The 14,418-nt window shown below is 43.4% G+C and overlaps 3 protein-coding genes and 1 long non-coding RNA gene across 12 annotated transcripts; 2 read left to right on the top strand and 2 right to left on the bottom strand.

Annotated features, from left to right (window-relative positions):
• On the top strand, window positions 1–4,734 carry sh3yl1 (SH3 and SYLF domain containing 1). 2 transcript variants are annotated; one of them, XM_037243237.1, is made up of 11 exons: window positions 1–94; window positions 1,159–1,269; window positions 1,756–1,869; window positions 2,358–2,422; window positions 2,533–2,645; window positions 2,844–2,972; window positions 3,056–3,200; window positions 3,408–3,483; window positions 3,624–3,683; window positions 3,772–3,804; window positions 4,178–4,734. In XM_037243237.1, coding segments are annotated over exons 1-11 (1,032 nt in total). In that variant the 5' UTR covers window positions 1–93; the 3' UTR covers window positions 4,363–4,734. The 2 variants fall into 2 exon arrangements, with proteins under 2 accessions (XP_037099132.1, XP_037099121.1); XM_037243226.1 differs by having other exon boundaries at window positions 3,408–3,489.
• Window positions 4,735–4,850: 116 nt separating this feature from the next.
• On the bottom strand, window positions 4,851–9,301 carry LOC119117117 (solute carrier family 22 member 13). 6 transcript variants are annotated; one of them, XM_037243145.1, is made up of 11 exons: window positions 8,928–9,301; window positions 8,177–8,274; window positions 7,573–7,727; window positions 7,046–7,236; window positions 6,865–6,954; window positions 6,666–6,787; window positions 6,165–6,376; window positions 5,894–6,002; window positions 5,588–5,818; window positions 5,274–5,357; window positions 4,851–5,072 (listed from the first exon to the last, which is right to left on the bottom strand). In XM_037243145.1, the coding sequence occupies exons 1-11, from the start codon at window positions 9,147–9,149 to the stop codon at window positions 5,030–5,032; spliced, it is 1,557 nt and encodes a 518-aa protein (XP_037099040.1). In that variant the 5' UTR covers window positions 9,150–9,301; the 3' UTR covers window positions 4,851–5,029. The 6 variants fall into 6 exon arrangements, with proteins under 6 accessions (XP_037099040.1, XP_037099059.1, XP_037099049.1 ...); XM_037243164.1 differs by having other exon boundaries at window positions 5,274–5,318; window positions 8,928–9,299; XM_037243154.1 differs by having other exon boundaries at window positions 6,852–6,954; window positions 7,068–7,236; window positions 8,928–9,287.
• Window positions 9,302–9,766: 465 nt separating this feature from the next.
• LOC119117153 lies at window positions 9,767–11,501 on the bottom strand. Of its 2 annotated transcripts, none has more exons than XR_005096432.1 (4): window positions 11,241–11,501; window positions 10,897–11,032; window positions 10,575–10,834; window positions 9,767–10,074 (listed from the first exon to the last, which is right to left on the bottom strand). It is a non-coding gene; the product is annotated as an uncharacterized LOC119117153 (long non-coding RNA). The 2 variants fall into 2 exon arrangements; XR_005096430.1 differs by having other exon boundaries at window positions 11,281–11,500.
• A 261-nt stretch (window positions 11,502–11,762) lies between these two features.
• Window positions 11,763–14,373, top strand: lipt1 (lipoyltransferase 1). 2 transcript variants are annotated; one of them, XM_037243202.1, is made up of 4 exons: window positions 11,763–11,867; window positions 12,510–13,057; window positions 13,147–13,368; window positions 13,644–14,373. In XM_037243202.1, exons 2-4 carry the CDS (start codon window positions 12,532–12,534, stop codon window positions 14,054–14,056), a joined length of 1,161 nt encoding a protein of 386 aa, XP_037099097.1. In that variant the 5' UTR covers window positions 11,763–11,867; window positions 12,510–12,531; the 3' UTR covers window positions 14,057–14,373. The 2 variants fall into 2 exon arrangements, with proteins under 2 accessions (XP_037099097.1, XP_037099107.1); XM_037243212.1 differs by having other exon boundaries at window positions 11,791–11,871.
• Window positions 14,374–14,418: the final 45 nt, after the last annotated feature.

The following is a 14,418-nucleotide window of genomic DNA, read 5'->3' as shown; positions in this document are numbered from 1 at the left end:
CGTCATTGGCTGGCGAGACGACGCGACAGGTGAAGCGGAAGTGAAGGGACGTTTGTCACAGGTGAACAATCTGAGGAGACGCTGCTTTTGAAAAGTAAGTTTTTCAGAAATTCCTCTCGCGGAACAGATAGATTTTCGTGAGTACGTCAAGTATTTTTATGTGCGTTCGACAGTAACCACTTGGCAAGTGTAGACATAGTGCTGCCGAGGATCATTTTATAAATTGCTCAACATCAATGCCTGACTACTAGGGAGTGTACGATAATTAGTTTGCTTTCATGGAGGACAAAAAAACAATCTGAAAGTGCTCGCGTTTGGTAAGGTGGAATCAAAGAAGTACGTTGGCCATTCGAACTTTTTCACTTCCTTTCTATTTTGTGTGCACTAAGCTTCCTTCTAAGAGTGATGTTATATGTGAATGTCAGTTGTCAGTGTAGTAATTGGGCATTAATTAACCGGTTACTCATTTAAGTAACCTGTTACTCGAGCTTTACTATCATAGTTTTTTAAATGAGGGACGCTTTGGTTTGGTTATTTAGTCCTTTGATCACTCCGGAACCGAGAAGCACATCGGCCACACGGTGGTGCTGTCTTCTATTATTATAAACGTGCAATAGTTTTCTGGCCTCAGGAACATAAAGAATATAATGGGGGCGATTACAAGTTTTGTAATTGTAACAGTTTGCCTTCCGAATGAAACTAAAAGCATTTTGTGGTCCATGACAAACTTTTGTTTGACACCCCTGCTCTAGAATGAACTTTGTTTACATGACTTTAAATAGTCACACAACACAGTGACCTCCAATGCTTGATCCAGACGTGGATGGAAACACTAGAACTGATGCACGGACAGAAATTGTCCCGTGGGACTGGAAGTACACTTGCATTGACGCGCTCTTGTTAGAATTGTGACAAAACTGTCCGCCCTGCCTGGCCAGTCGGCCAACGTTCCACCTGCCGCCACAGAATCAGCACATTCCTCTGGTCTTTTCAAGGTCTTCTCAATCTGAAAAGTCATACAAGTGCAGCTGAAATGTCAGTGACTGTAATTGTCTTTTCCTCCCAAAGTTTTCTCTTGACTTCAGTGTGAATGACTTTAGTAAAAGCCAACATGGCACCTTTATTTGTAAGTCATAACAGCTATGCCACTGTGTGCAGTGAACAGCCTACTTCCATCTGACTTGGCGTCTGAGGTCAAGAAAGTCTCCAAGATCCTCAGAGGATTCACCGAAATCTCCTCCGGCAATGGGCTGGACAAACTCATCCCAGGTAGGGCTTTCCCAACACTCATTCAGTTCTCTTAGACTTATTGTGTATCATTATGAAGGTGCAGTGGAGGTGCGGCACATCCACCCCACGATTTAGAGGGTGTGGTTTTTAGTCTGGGCTCTTAAATTCTTGTGTGAAGTTGACGTTCTCCATACTTGTGTGGGTTTTCTTTGGGTACTTGGGCTTCCACACATCCCCCCCCCCCCCCTCCACTCCCCAAAAAAATAGGTTAATTGAAGACTAAATTGTCTTGGTGTGAGTGTGAGGGGTTGTATGTGTCCTGTGATTGACTGTCCATATGGTAGGCTATGGCTATTTTGTTGCTTATTCAATGAATTAAAGTGGGAATAAACAGGTTTTAATTTCCATCCTTTTGTTGAAAAATTACATTATTTAATGTGGTTCAAGGTTCAAGTCGGGGGGGGGGGGGCTATTTGTGCAAAACAAAATGTGCTTATGCTGTTTGCCTTCTTGTCGTGCGTGCAGCAAATGTGATTGCATCTGCTGAGGGGCTCGCCATCATCTCCGTGGTGAAGGCGGGATTCGTGATCACGGCAAGAGGAGGCAGCGGCATTGTCATCGCCAGGCTGGGTGACAGACGTGAGTTAAGGGGCCGGGTTGTTCAATGCGAGGCTTTTCTTATTTTTCACCCGCCTGACTGTCAAATGACTCATTTTGTCCAAATAATTAATTCGATGTTAATATCAGGAAGGGGCTAATTTTGTGAAGTATCTTTATAAATGCTTTTTTTTTTTTCTCCTATGATTGGTTAATGGGAATAATATAAAAACACCATGTTGTGAAAAACATTTGATAATAAGAGTACCCTTGCATACTTTTTCCTGGCTTTTTCCTCAAACTTTTGGGTTATAGGAATCTCTTCCAAGATCCTCCTCATAAGTGTATTACAAGCATAATGCTATGTGCAGACCTCGTTGCGACAGAAATTGAAAATTGATTTAAGTTGCAATGGTCACAGAACAAATTTCAAAAGGAAAACAATTGTCATCTTTACAGAAACAAACATGTCTGAGTGAATTTAAAAATGTCATTCTTCTAATATGACACCTTTGTGTTTGTGTGCACAGGCTGGTCGGCCCCTTCTGCCATTGGCATCGCCGGCCTGGGCGGCGGCTTTGAAATTGGTGTGGAGGTGAGTCGTTTCAATGGCATTTTAAAAATGTCTTGCGCCAGCGAGGAGTGGTTTTGACGCTTGTTCAATGGCCGCTTTGACAAACCATTCACCGCCTCCATCTTTTTTAGGTTTCAGACCTGGTGATCGTCCTAAACCATCGGCGGGCCATTGACGCATTTACAAGGGGGGGGAACTTGACCCTGGGGGGGAACTTTACGGTCGCTGTGGGTCCAATGGGCAGGTTGGTTGTATTGGAATGGAGAAGCTTGGTCAGTTGCTCGGTTTCATGCAAATGACATCAGATGGTCTCCTGTGGGCAGCAGGCCCTTGTCTTCTAATGAGCATCAGGTGCTCCCAAACAATAAAAAATGCATGTTCCCGTGCTTTTTGGGACTGTGGACCCTTTAAAGGAAGAATTTGACAATTCTCATCCCTTCAGGAACATGGAGGCCGATGTTACTCTTCGCAATACGGCCGCCGTCTACACCTACTGCAAGTCCAGAGGGTTATTTGCCGGCTTGTCTCTGGAGGGCTCGTACCTGATTGAACGCAAAGAGACCAACCGCAAGTGGGGCAGCTTGACAGCCAGGACCTTTTTGTTTGTTTGTTTTCATTCTGAATTCCAATACAGCTGTTGGTTTGAGCTTGCAGGTTCTACTCTCGGGAAATACGAGCATCTGCCATTTTGAATGGAGCTGTGGACCCACCACAGCAGTGTGACCATCTTTACAGTATGCTGAATGCCTACGCGGAGGCCAGTGTTACAGACCAGAGTAGCAAGAAATTGACCAGGAAGGTAAATTTGTTTTATACCAGTCACAGTGGTGTGACTGGTATGAGGGTGAAGTCAAAAGTATTGATTGTCATGTCAATAATGACGGCAAGGCAAACTTGTTTGTACTTAAGAAGGTCTCTTAATTCCAAATGTGGAGCTGGGCTCGTCAAAGGCTACAGCCTTTTTCTGTTGAGCATTAACAGTGTTTCCTCGACCGTCTCTTTGCAGTCATCACGTCCTCCTCCAGCCAGACCTCCAGCTCCTACTCCTTCACGAGTAGTCAACACCTCCCAGCCTCCTAATGTTCCTGGTAAAATGACTGCATTTCAAGTCCTGCACGAGTACTCAAATGCATGTCCATCTAATAAATGTCTTCCATGCAGAAGCAGGTCTGAAGGTCTCCAGTTAGTCATCACTGTAACCATGGCAACTGTATGTGTGCAGGTGCAGTAGGACAAAGGTCAATCTACCCAAGTATCTCCATCTATAAATCTGACACTTCAAGTAAGTTGGTCTTCAAGTGCTTCCTCAGGCTGCTGCACCCCCTAGTGGATTTAGCTTGTAATGAATAACTGTGGGCTTTCTGTTTCAGGTGAGATTCCCTCCAGAAAAGCTCCAAACTTGGGTAAGACACATAGAATTGTGATGCATGTAACAAATCATCGAAACATCAAACATAAATGTTAATAAGTGCAACTTTTCAACATGGTTTTCCAGGCAGCAAAAGGCTTTCTCTGATTGCACTACTAATAAACAAACTCATCTGTCTCTTTGACAGCCAGAGAATGAAGAAAAAGAGTGAAAGGCTATTAACTAAAGAAGTCTCTGTACAACCGTTTGCGTCATTCACATGATTTAGGTTTCAAGGGTAAAAAACAAACCCCTAAACTTTTATTTGGCTGCCCAAACGATACATTTTTGTCATTGTTTCAGTCGACCTGGAAGTATCCTGACATTTATTATGATGATAATAATAATACAAACATTCTATCCACAAGGAGCCAGTGAACCCCTGGTGGTCACTGCAGTCCACGCATATGCTGGCCAACAGCCCGGTGACCTGAGCTTCAATCCCGGCGACCGCATCACCATCATCACCAAGACCGAGAACCAGTACGACTGGTGGGAGGGGCAATTGGGTGGTCGAAAGGGCATCTTTCCTGCAAACTATGTGACTTATTGACCGCTGCCACTTGGTTACCAGGGTTACAGGAGGAAAGGAGCTGCACGTTGGCTCAGGAACTACAGCAAGCTGTTTGAACATTTACGTATATGTTCTTAACATTCAGCTGTACTGTTACACTCATTTTTCTCACAGTTCATCCCACTAGTAGAATGACTCTCTTACTAGTATTGATTACAACATTGTCTTTTGTGTAAAGACTAAGCGTGCTGATACATGGATTTGGAACTAATGCTCAAACCGTTTGGCATACTTGTACATAACTTCTTCACTGGTCAACCATCTATTCGTTAATCCCACATTATTTCGCTTCAGCTGCTTTTAAATTTTTTCTTAGCATCTTTAAAATAAAATCAATTTTGTATTGAAGAAGCTTTCTAAGTGATTCATGTTAAGAGCTTACTTGCTCAGTATAAGAAAGGTGAAAGTGTGCTTGTGCAAGTTTCACAGCAGTGGAGCAAACCGTCTGTTCCACTTGAAATATTGAATGATGATTTGTATCCCTTTAACGCTGTGACAAATACGACTATTCACCAGCCATGTGTGTTGGTTTATAACCAAATAAAATAATGTTGCAAGACAAATTAGCGCAGTACAGATAAAAGTGGCTCATGAAAAAGGAAACACAGCTGTTTCACGCTGCCTGAGAGATGTTGTGCGTTTGCCTTCACTCTGTTGCGCCAACGACAGCCATCTGGGTTTGCAGCTTCCTGAAAAGACAGGAGATGAGACTTGATTTTACTACAACTCTTTAAATGCTTTAGATTTTTTTTCAGTCCCACTCAATCAAATATTGATTATTTTTTAAATATATTTTTAAAATCGATTATTGCATCGTTCAAAGCGCGTCCCCGCTGTCGTGCGGCATATAGATCTAATTTACAAAAACCGTCAACCATCTCTATACTTACTTTTCCAACGGCTCTAACTTCTTCCCAAAAGCAGTAACTTTTCCCCTGATAAGAAACGGACAAGATGATCTTAACGTGTGAATTCTGTATGACAGGAAAGAAGCTCGAGTGAAGGCAAACGTGGGGTCAAGGAGCACTGAATGTATGACATAGTGCCTAATAATTGGCTGTTAATTGCGCTTGCGATGCCCCCTAGCGGTCGTGTGCCTAGTTGGCTTGTGCCTGGGGCCAGCTCTGCTCTGCTGTGACTCTTTTGCCAGCGGTGTCGATGACCTTATGCTTGTCACGGCTCCAATTGGCACTTGTGTGCTCACCTTGATTCGTGGGAGTGTTGAGTTGGCCTGAGACAGTCGTCCAGAGAGTCAGGGAGCAGGGTGCCGCTAGTCTCGGGAAGCAGTCGACACAATCCGCAGCCTATGATAGGCCCGCTGCTGTAGATGAGCATGGCGACCAGTGGGATGGCTCCTTCGGGGTTGGGTGGGAACAGAGTGCTAAACAGACAGCCGAGGCGGTAACACAAATCAACCACCGCCATGCAACGCTGCCTGCGAGTAGAACACACAAGACAATTAAGCTTCAGAGGATGATGAATTTGCCATCAGTCAGTCGCTCAGTGTCACCTGACCACTGTGGGAAACAGCTCAATGCTGTACAGAGACAAGATGTAGATTGTGGCTAGGATGCTGAATTTGCCCAGCAGTGCCAAACTCATCACGAGCATTGCGTCACCTGCAGAACAGACATCCTAATCCCATTATTGAGCAAAAATGATGCATGTGATCAAACATAATGCAGTGATTCCCAACAACTGTGCCTTGGCACATTTGCCTGTTGTGAGAGATTATCTGTTTTCTTTCATTTAGTTTTGCTGTTATTTTGTTGAACTGTTACATTGGTATCTGGACAGCAGCAAAGACACTAAGCAGGCACTTCCGCTCAGGCACAGAGTCAACATGCTGAAGGGACGCCGATCTAGGCGAACCAGCGGGATGAGCAGAGAGGGAGCCTCTGAAAGTCCGGAGAAGAACTGGGCCGAGTAGATGTTCACGCCGAAGGAGCCAATGTTCATACAGATGCCATAGTAAGTCAGCGCAGTCGCAGCCCTGACCGGCACAAAGAAACGAAATTGAGTTTTACTCAACATGGACTGACAAGTCAAGAGATTTCTCATATCTGCAATACAACACGCGGAGCATCCTCACGCGTGTGTATGAGACGGTTACGCAATTGCTTGACAACTGGCCAAGTGAGAATGTTCTGCCATTAGAGAAGAGGGTGGGAGATCGCTTGTGGAAGTTATTCACACATTTTGCTGTATTAACTAGGACTTTGGCACCATCTTGCGGCATTTTACGGTTATGGCGTTGCTGAAAGTTCATAACAATGCGTTACCCTAGATAGCCCATGATTGACAGACGCAGCAAGACAGTTGGATGTTTGAAGGGCAGGAGGTCACTTGGAGATTGGGCTGTCTGAGCGGCGCTCTGCTTCTCAAGCAAGTCTACGCCCAGAATCTAAGTATACACAGATGAGTAGATTATTCAGATAGAAGGATGTCATGTTTGTGTCTGTGTGTACCATGTCCACACACTGCTTGTTGGCAGCACTTCCACGACAGTAGCGGTACAGAACATCCGTCCTCCCCATTAGCACCAACCAGCGCGGAGACTCCGGAAGTGAACTGTGTAGTAGATGAACACAGGTACGCCTGAGTAGAGCAAATTATTATCCAGACACTGGACACTGTAGGTGAATGGACAGTGAAGACAGACACACGGGCAGGCGAGGACAGACCGGAAGAGCGGCAGGCAGATGAAATGGGGCAGCGCGAGAGACAGGTGAAGCTGTGTCCAAGTGGGACTAAGCCAGGCCAACAGAGCTCCGGCCATTGTCCCGAGACTGAAGCAGAAGCCCAAAAAGACGGGGGACCAGAGGCGGGCGGAGGGGGCGGTCCACTCCACAGCTGCAATGCCCAAACAGAAGATTTTGGTTTCGTCAAAAGCCGAGAGCGTTTGATATTGTCATTTAGCAACGCTTGCTGTCATGCTGAGTTAGGCGGCCCTCACAATAGCTTGTGGCTTAAATTAATGTAAAATGTAAGACCCTAGCCAGAGGCTTGGCCAGACATTCTCCTGTTACTGAATTTGCCTTGAACACTTATGGCTACTATACTACTGTATCTTCATGTTGGCCTCAGCAGTTGAAGCACTTGTGTGGAGGGGAGGTCAGTGAGCTTGAAGTTGACGTTCTACTAATTCGCTTGTATTTTCCGTGTGTTTGTTTGTTTGTTTTTATTTACCCAGAGAGACGGAGCAATTGTTGATACAGCAGCAGCACACGCCTGTCAAGCAACGAACAGCGAGGAACAGGGTTGGCTGAGGGAAAACAGCTGGCACAAGGCCACACAGAGGCTGCACACACACGCAAAACAGCAACACTGGACGCTTCCCGTACCTGAACACGCAAAGACAAAAAAGACCATGTTACAAAACAAAACAATCACATGTGTGCAGCAAAGTAAGAAATACAACAGTGTTTTGCACCTGCATTTTCCATGCTGATGATGGGGAGAGTATACTTTCTACGTTTTTATAAAGTACTACATGTAGGGCTGCTTGCAACAAACAATTATTTTTTATAAATTGATATTTTGGCGTTCAATCGATTATATCCAATTCGAAAACATCCATCCATCCCTTTTGTTTTAAATTGACAGTGCAGATAACTGGTGTGGTCTGTGACAGGTCAGAAAATAACATTTTGTATTTTACTGACAACTTTTGACATTTACTCTCTAAATTTGTAAACAGATATCTGTTCAGTAGTGCCTTGAGATAAGTGACTGTGCCCTTTCAATCCTTCTTTGTGTGAGTACTTTTTGCCACATCTGGTAAGAATTGTACCTGTCAGACAGTGCTCCGCCCACCAGCGATCCAAGCAGCATACCCACCATGAAGACGATTCGGCCGTGGGACAACCATGGAGTCTGGCCACACACTGACTGACGCATTCAAAAACAGACGGTCGGTGACTCTTTGTTTGCTATATGGAGTGCATGCAGCGGACACACTCAAACATCAACCCTCAGATATGATTGAAGTAATAGTTTGGGATTTGTCATTATAGTTAGCTTTAATTTCGTCTCGCGTTTTGTAAATTCTTTTTGTTTCTCGAGCGAGGAATGACGGAATGAGGAACATAGACGAGCGTGAGAGCCGTTCGAAAAGACCAAGTCAATGTTTATCAAAACATTTTACGGCGGTGTCGGTATTGATACGCCTCGTAGTTTTTCCAGATTTCTCACATCTAATGTGACAGATTTCAGAATGTTGTTGGACCTTGACACTGGCCTCTTTTTTTATGTCATGCTCCTACCCCGCCCGATAAGCAGGAAGCGAGATTGTGATGTTTTCTCTTAAAAGTGGCAACAACTAGCGACAACAGTCTCCATCTAAATAAAACTGATTTTGCTCTTCTGGAAGTTCCTCCCACATTTCACGCAAAGAGTTATGAGACACTTAATTGACATATTTAATCAACATGTATTTGAAATACATTGTGACACAATATTTTTTTTTTTACCTTAGATACATTTAATGTGAGATATTTTAGATATTCATTTATTATTATTATTATATTTAATGATTCACTCACGTCTCGGCTGTAGATTTTAGTCATCCAAACAAATTCCTCTTCCAAAAGTTCCTTGCGCTCTGATTGGTTTTGCGGGTTGGTTCCAGAGTTGCTTGTGCCATTGCCGTGCTGACAGTTCTCCCCATCCAAAGTGGCAATGAAAATGTCGAGGAAGAAGAGGAATGCGTTGAAGAAGAAGGCAAGCGACAAACGCCAGAAGACGGACAGCTGAAGCGGAGACATGTGGATAGCTATGTGGATTTCAACAACCCGGCGCCATGTTGACTTCCCGAGCCAAAGGTCTGCTGTTTGGACTTTGGACAGTGTTACTTTTTAAACTTCAAGCTTGTTTTGGCTCCCCCTTCTTCGCCTCATAAAGACGCAGTGGTGGGGGCCAGATGAGCCACAACATAGGAGAAAAGGAAAATAATCTTAACCCTAGATTCTGGGGAAGGGCAATTTATGCTCATCAACATACATGAAGTATGCATGTACTGCTTGTCCAGTCACACAATATCTCCCTGTTTTTCTCCTCAAATAATGAAGTTAAGCAGGGATGAATTTTGACTCCATCCATCCAGCCCGGACGGACAGAGGCGTAAGACATAGGACGAGAATCAGTCTGGTGAGCGACGATGGTTCAGGATGTGACCGTATCTATCTAGCTACCTGCACGCTGTAGTGGTAGAAATGTGCCCTGGAAAACTAGAATGATGACAAACAGTTTAACGTTATAGCTCCAAGAATGACTAGTTCTCAGTCTTTTCACCTTCTCAGACTTCATCTTGGAATTCACTTTACAGGTTCTTTAAAAGTGAGTATTTGCTTAATCTGCTCTATCCTACTGATTGATCAAGTAGTTAAAGGTTTACACACACATTTTATTTGATACAATCCAGGAACAAATATCGTGTAAAACAACATCTATCAATCTCTTTACACTCACAAACACAAAAAAAAAAAAATTGCAGTGATGTAGGATTTTACATTCCAAACATTTGACCGGAAAAATGGAAGTGAGGCTCCATTCACGCTTTCACTGGTCACTTCTCGTTCGATGCTCCATCACCACGACGGCAACTGACAGCGGCGTGGAGAACGAGGCGGCTAGGCTCTGCAGGCCATACACCAGGCAGCGCCAGCTGAAGCTGCACGCCTTCTTGACATTCTGTTGAGCAGAGCGTACCCGGCCGGGTGCTGAGACGGAAGTCAATTGTGAAATGCGTTTTCAAGTTCAAAGCTGCACTCGATTGTCGTTTTGAAAATGTTTGTTAAAACTAATAAACCCTCAAATTTAGTTTCTAGATTCATGTGTTATTTTGTTTCATTACTAGTGATGTTCAATACCACCGATTTAATTTCTGATCCAATTCGGAGTTAAATTCAAGCTTATATTTTATCTTACTAAATGACTCAGTATTAAAGGAATGCCATTACGTGTTCTCTCCTCATCTGTTTGTGACCTATGACCTTTTTTTTTTTTTTTTCTTCATCTTCTTGGTACATCCACAACGGACGTTAATAAAAGAGGTAAATTATTTTGTAGGCAGATTTCGTTTTTGTTGTTGTTCCAAGTTATCAAAATAGTGATTGAATATATTTGACAGTAGAAATTCATTGTTTACAGCAGTACTTCATAACCAGATGAAAAGTAGATCTTTCTCTTACCTTAATGTACTTCTTCCTCCTCCTCTTCCTCTTCTCCTTCCTTCTCAACCTTTCTTCTGGCGTCTCCTGGCTTCCTTCGTCCTCGATCAAAGGTTCATATTTATCTGGCAGTATGGCAAAATAGACTTCCTTGGAGGTTTTCTGTTCGCTTCCCATCGCTCGTCTTTGTGGCCAAGTTGTTGTTTGTGCTTTCCTCAACTGAGGACCTTTGGAGCCCGGACTCCAATTTTATTAGTAGCCTGAAGCTGAGGCTCTGTTAGCTTTGAAATAAATGCAGGATTAGACAAAGAATGTACAAATGTTTTGGTTTTCTCTCGCTTACCTTCAACTTTTGACATCCTTCTCAGCTCATCCAAAATACATACGTATGTTCTTTGTGCGGGAGCTTCTCCATGTTTGTTTTACAAAATAAACACAAAACTTGTCACTGAGTCAATAGGAATTTATGTAGCTGATCTCTGTAACAGAACATTTATCATTTTAGCACTCTTCGTTGAAAATAATCTGGTAATGTTTAAATGTCCTCCCCTTTGAGAATCTGAAATTTGTTTGCAAGAGCAAATTTAGTTTCAAACCATCGTATTGTTGTTTTAACAAACTCCTGTATGCTTGATGCCAATCAAGTGAAGTTTCACAAACACAACTGTTACAACTTGAGACACTTACTAATAACAAACAATCTTGAATGGTTTCCTTGTGTACTCACAGCCGAACATGGAGGACCATGACCCCAAGTAGTCCTGCGGAGTGCACCTGTACTAAGAGAATCTTTGTATTTTTTTTGAGTGATTGTTGGAGACACAATATGGACCTCCTCGAATTATCACACAATTAGATTTTTTATCTCTCCAGGTTGTCTTCAGGTTCTTGTTCTGACCTCTGATCTATTGCAGTCACTGTTAGGAAGCCTGTTGTCAGCATTTAGTTAATTATCTTCCAAGCTTTGGCTGATAGGGTCAAGAAATTCTCTCTCTCTCTCTCTCTCTCTCTCTCTCTCTCTCTCTCTCTCTCTCTCTCTCTCTCTCTCTCTCTCTCTCTCTCTCTCTCTCTCCTTATTACTAACTTTCTTTTTACACAACACTAAATTACTCTTTTAGGAATTTCATATTGCATACTATAATGTTTTTGGTTTTCAATATGATAACATTTTAAGATACGGGTGTATAAAAGTAAACCCGCTTTGTTCGGAACCAATCGCTAACCAGTTGTTGTTTCTACACGTGAACTTTACGGTGACGGTCAAAACTCACCGGTACGCAAACAACTTTCGAGGACAACGACATCTACGCCTAGGTACGTACGAATCTCTGTTTGGTTCTATTAAATAGCCTGTGAAGAAGTTTAAATTTGCTGTTGTTTATAAGGAATAAACTCGTAACAATATATGTTTTCTTTCACAGTGCTGCGATGCTCCAGTAAAGTAGCACTCGGCGAGTACGGCATGTAGCAGCACAGAAAAATGAGATTTTGCAAGCCATTAATTTCATAACATTACCCATTATACATCCACGCATTAAAAGAAATGATATTATGCGTATAATATGTAAAGAATCTGCACACCAGGATTCCAGTGGTAGCATTCCTATGAAACCAAAGGAAGAGCATCATGAGACAATCACAATCTGTCAAGTGTTAACACGGTCTTTTGATGTTAGGGAGACTGCACGCTAGCCTAGTGTTGCAAAAGAGTAAACTACTTAAAGAGTTTCTGAAAGTTTTAGTAAACTTCCATGTGGAATTTTGCAAATAAAACATTGTTTTGTCATACGCAGACATCCAAAATAATGAATAAATTGCTACTTTGACTGCTTATCGGTCACAGGGTGACTGAGTATCTTATTGAACGGGAATAGCCCATGTCAAATGGACAAGTCAGCAATGTGAACCACTACATATCAAATGGCTCACCTGTGTTATCATTCCTGACTGTTTCAGAGTGCAACGTCATGTGGAGCTGATGGGGATGTTGTTGCACATCAGAAGGACATTGCCTTACTTCAGAGGCTCCTTAAGAACATGCACTTGTACAACGCTCCCTGGGGTGACTCGCACCTGTAGCACTCTATTGACTGACAGCAAGGGGAGCCTTGTTCTGTATTCCCAGTCCACCAACGTGTATGAGAACCTTTCTTTGGAGGACTGGATCGAAGCCAATGTGGACCTGCAGGATCGCAACATTCTGTTGCTGTGGCGCAACATGCCAGCTGTGGTCATTGGGCGACACCAGAATCCATGGAAGGAGTGCAACTTGTCGCTTATTAGGCGATTGGGGATATCTCTAGCCCGCAGGCGAAGTGGTGGAGGCACAGTCTTCCATGATCTAGGGAACCTGAACTTGACCTTCTTTGCTTCAAAGAAGGGGTACGACCGCCAGAGGAACCTGAAGGTCATCACTGAGGCCCTTAAACAGCTCCGGCCCGAATTGGAGGTTGCAGCAACCGAGAGGTTTGACATTTTCCTGAAAGGACACTACAAAATCACAGGTATCTAAAGTTTCCAAGTTGGAAACGTCCCGTGGGAATTAGTGAAATATTTTTATTTAGCCTCACTAGCATACTGTTGTTGACCCTAGGAAGTGCCTCGAGAATCAGCAGGAAGTCGTCGTATCATCATTGCACCCTGCTCCACTCGGCTGACCACGACGCTCTCTCCCCTGTGTTGCGCTCCTCTTGCAAGGGTGTCCACAGCAATGCCACACCCAGCGTGCCCTCTCCTGTGGCCAACCTGGTGGACCATGACCCCACAATCACATGGGAGGCGCTACTTGACGCGTTGGCACATCAATACAGTTCAGGTACAGAAGAAACTTGGTTCGTCTTTGTTTCAAGACAACCTGAAATATTCATGGACCAAAGAGGTTTTTTTTTTTACTTACAAATTAAAATAAATGAATATAAAATTACAGTAATCCCCCTCCTTTGCAGGTGTTGCATTTCAGTCTACCCTGCAAGTGGGGGGCATAACCATAATCTATTCCACTGTATTATTCTCTTTGAATGTCAGTTTGGATCAATGTGGTGCTTCATCTCTGTTATACTCTGTTTTCTTCCATCTTGCACGCCTCCTCAGAGTTTGGCGGCAGCGCCGTAATGAATTTGGTGAATCCCGCCGATGACTCTGCGTTTCCTGGTCTCAATAGCACGTCCACAGAGCTGCGAGGATGGGACTGGATCTTTGGAAAGACACCCAAGTTCAGCATCCAAACCCGTCTGAAAATCACTGACGATCTTTCATCAGCTGGCCGCACAGTTGAACTGTCTTTAGAAGTCAAGCATGGTGTGATTGAGAACTGTCGGTTGGACGTTCCACCAGACTGGCTTTCGCACCACTTGAGCAGTGAGCTGAGCGATGTGCTGGAGGGAGAGCGATTTTGTCCACAACGCACTGCTACAGCTTTTGCGATGCTGTTGCATTGCGAGAATGGAGAGAAGCAGAAGAGACTGCACAGACTTTGTGATGCCATATTGGCGGTCATGGGTTAATGAACACTGACTTGCAATCATATCTACAACACGATATCAATAAATAAAGTAAAATTAAGTAAAAGATGCCAACCATTGTCTTAAAATACCGCCAGGGGAAACTTGTTAAAAAGAGATCGTCACGTGTTAAAATATATTTATTTATTTATTAACATTATGCACGTTTCTTCTGTAATTTTAGAGCTATAATTTTTTTGCTCGCGCTTATCGTATATTTAGAATCACAAGTTGTGAGTTGAGGCTGGTAAGCAAATACTTTTGGATATACGTATAGTACAATGTATGGGCCTTCGCTCAATAAAGGTTTTAAAACACCACTTGTACTTTTTTTTTAATATAATGACTTATTTGCGCCCAAATTG

This window comes from Syngnathus acus, chromosome 2 (genome assembly GCF_901709675.1).
Source record: "Syngnathus acus chromosome 2, fSynAcu1.2, whole genome shotgun sequence".
Lineage (NCBI taxonomy): Eukaryota > Metazoa > Chordata > Actinopteri > Syngnathiformes > Syngnathidae > Syngnathus > Syngnathus acus.
The sequence above is the reverse complement of the archived record's forward strand: the minus strand, read 5'-3'. Positions and strand labels throughout refer to the sequence as shown.

Excerpts from the sequence above, each read along its gene's own strand:
- LOC119117117 (XM_037243145.1), bottom strand. The coding sequence starts at position 9,149 with ATGTCTCCGCTTCAGCTGTCCGTCTTCTGGCGTTTGTCGCTTGCCTTC. Across the intron at positions 7,237-7,572 it reads CAATTGCTCCGTCTCTCTGG|CTGTGGAGTGGACCGCCCCC; the intron begins GTAAATAAAAAC and ends TGGGCATTGCAG. Across the intron at positions 6,003-6,164 it reads GCTGCTGTCCAGATACCAAT|GTGACGCAATGCTCGTGATG; the intron begins GTAACAGTTCAA and ends TCTGTTCTGCAG.
- sh3yl1 (XM_037243226.1), top strand. Across the intron at positions 2,646-2,843 it reads GCTGTGGGTCCAATGGGCAG|GAACATGGAGGCCGATGTTA; the intron begins GTTGGTTGTATT and ends TCATCCCTTCAG. Across the intron at positions 3,201-3,407 it reads GCAAGAAATTGACCAGGAAG|TCATCACGTCCTCCTCCAGC; the intron begins GTAAATTTGTTT and ends GTCTCTTTGCAG.
- lipt1 (XM_037243202.1), top strand. The coding sequence starts at position 12,532 with ATGGGGATGTTGTTGCACATCAGAAGGACATTGCCTTACTTCAGAGGC. Across the intron at positions 13,058-13,146 it reads AGGACACTACAAAATCACAG|GAAGTGCCTCGAGAATCAGC; the intron begins GTATCTAAAGTT and ends TGTTGACCCTAG. Across the intron at positions 13,369-13,643 it reads GGCACATCAATACAGTTCAG|AGTTTGGCGGCAGCGCCGTA; the intron begins GTACAGAAGAAA and ends ACGCCTCCTCAG.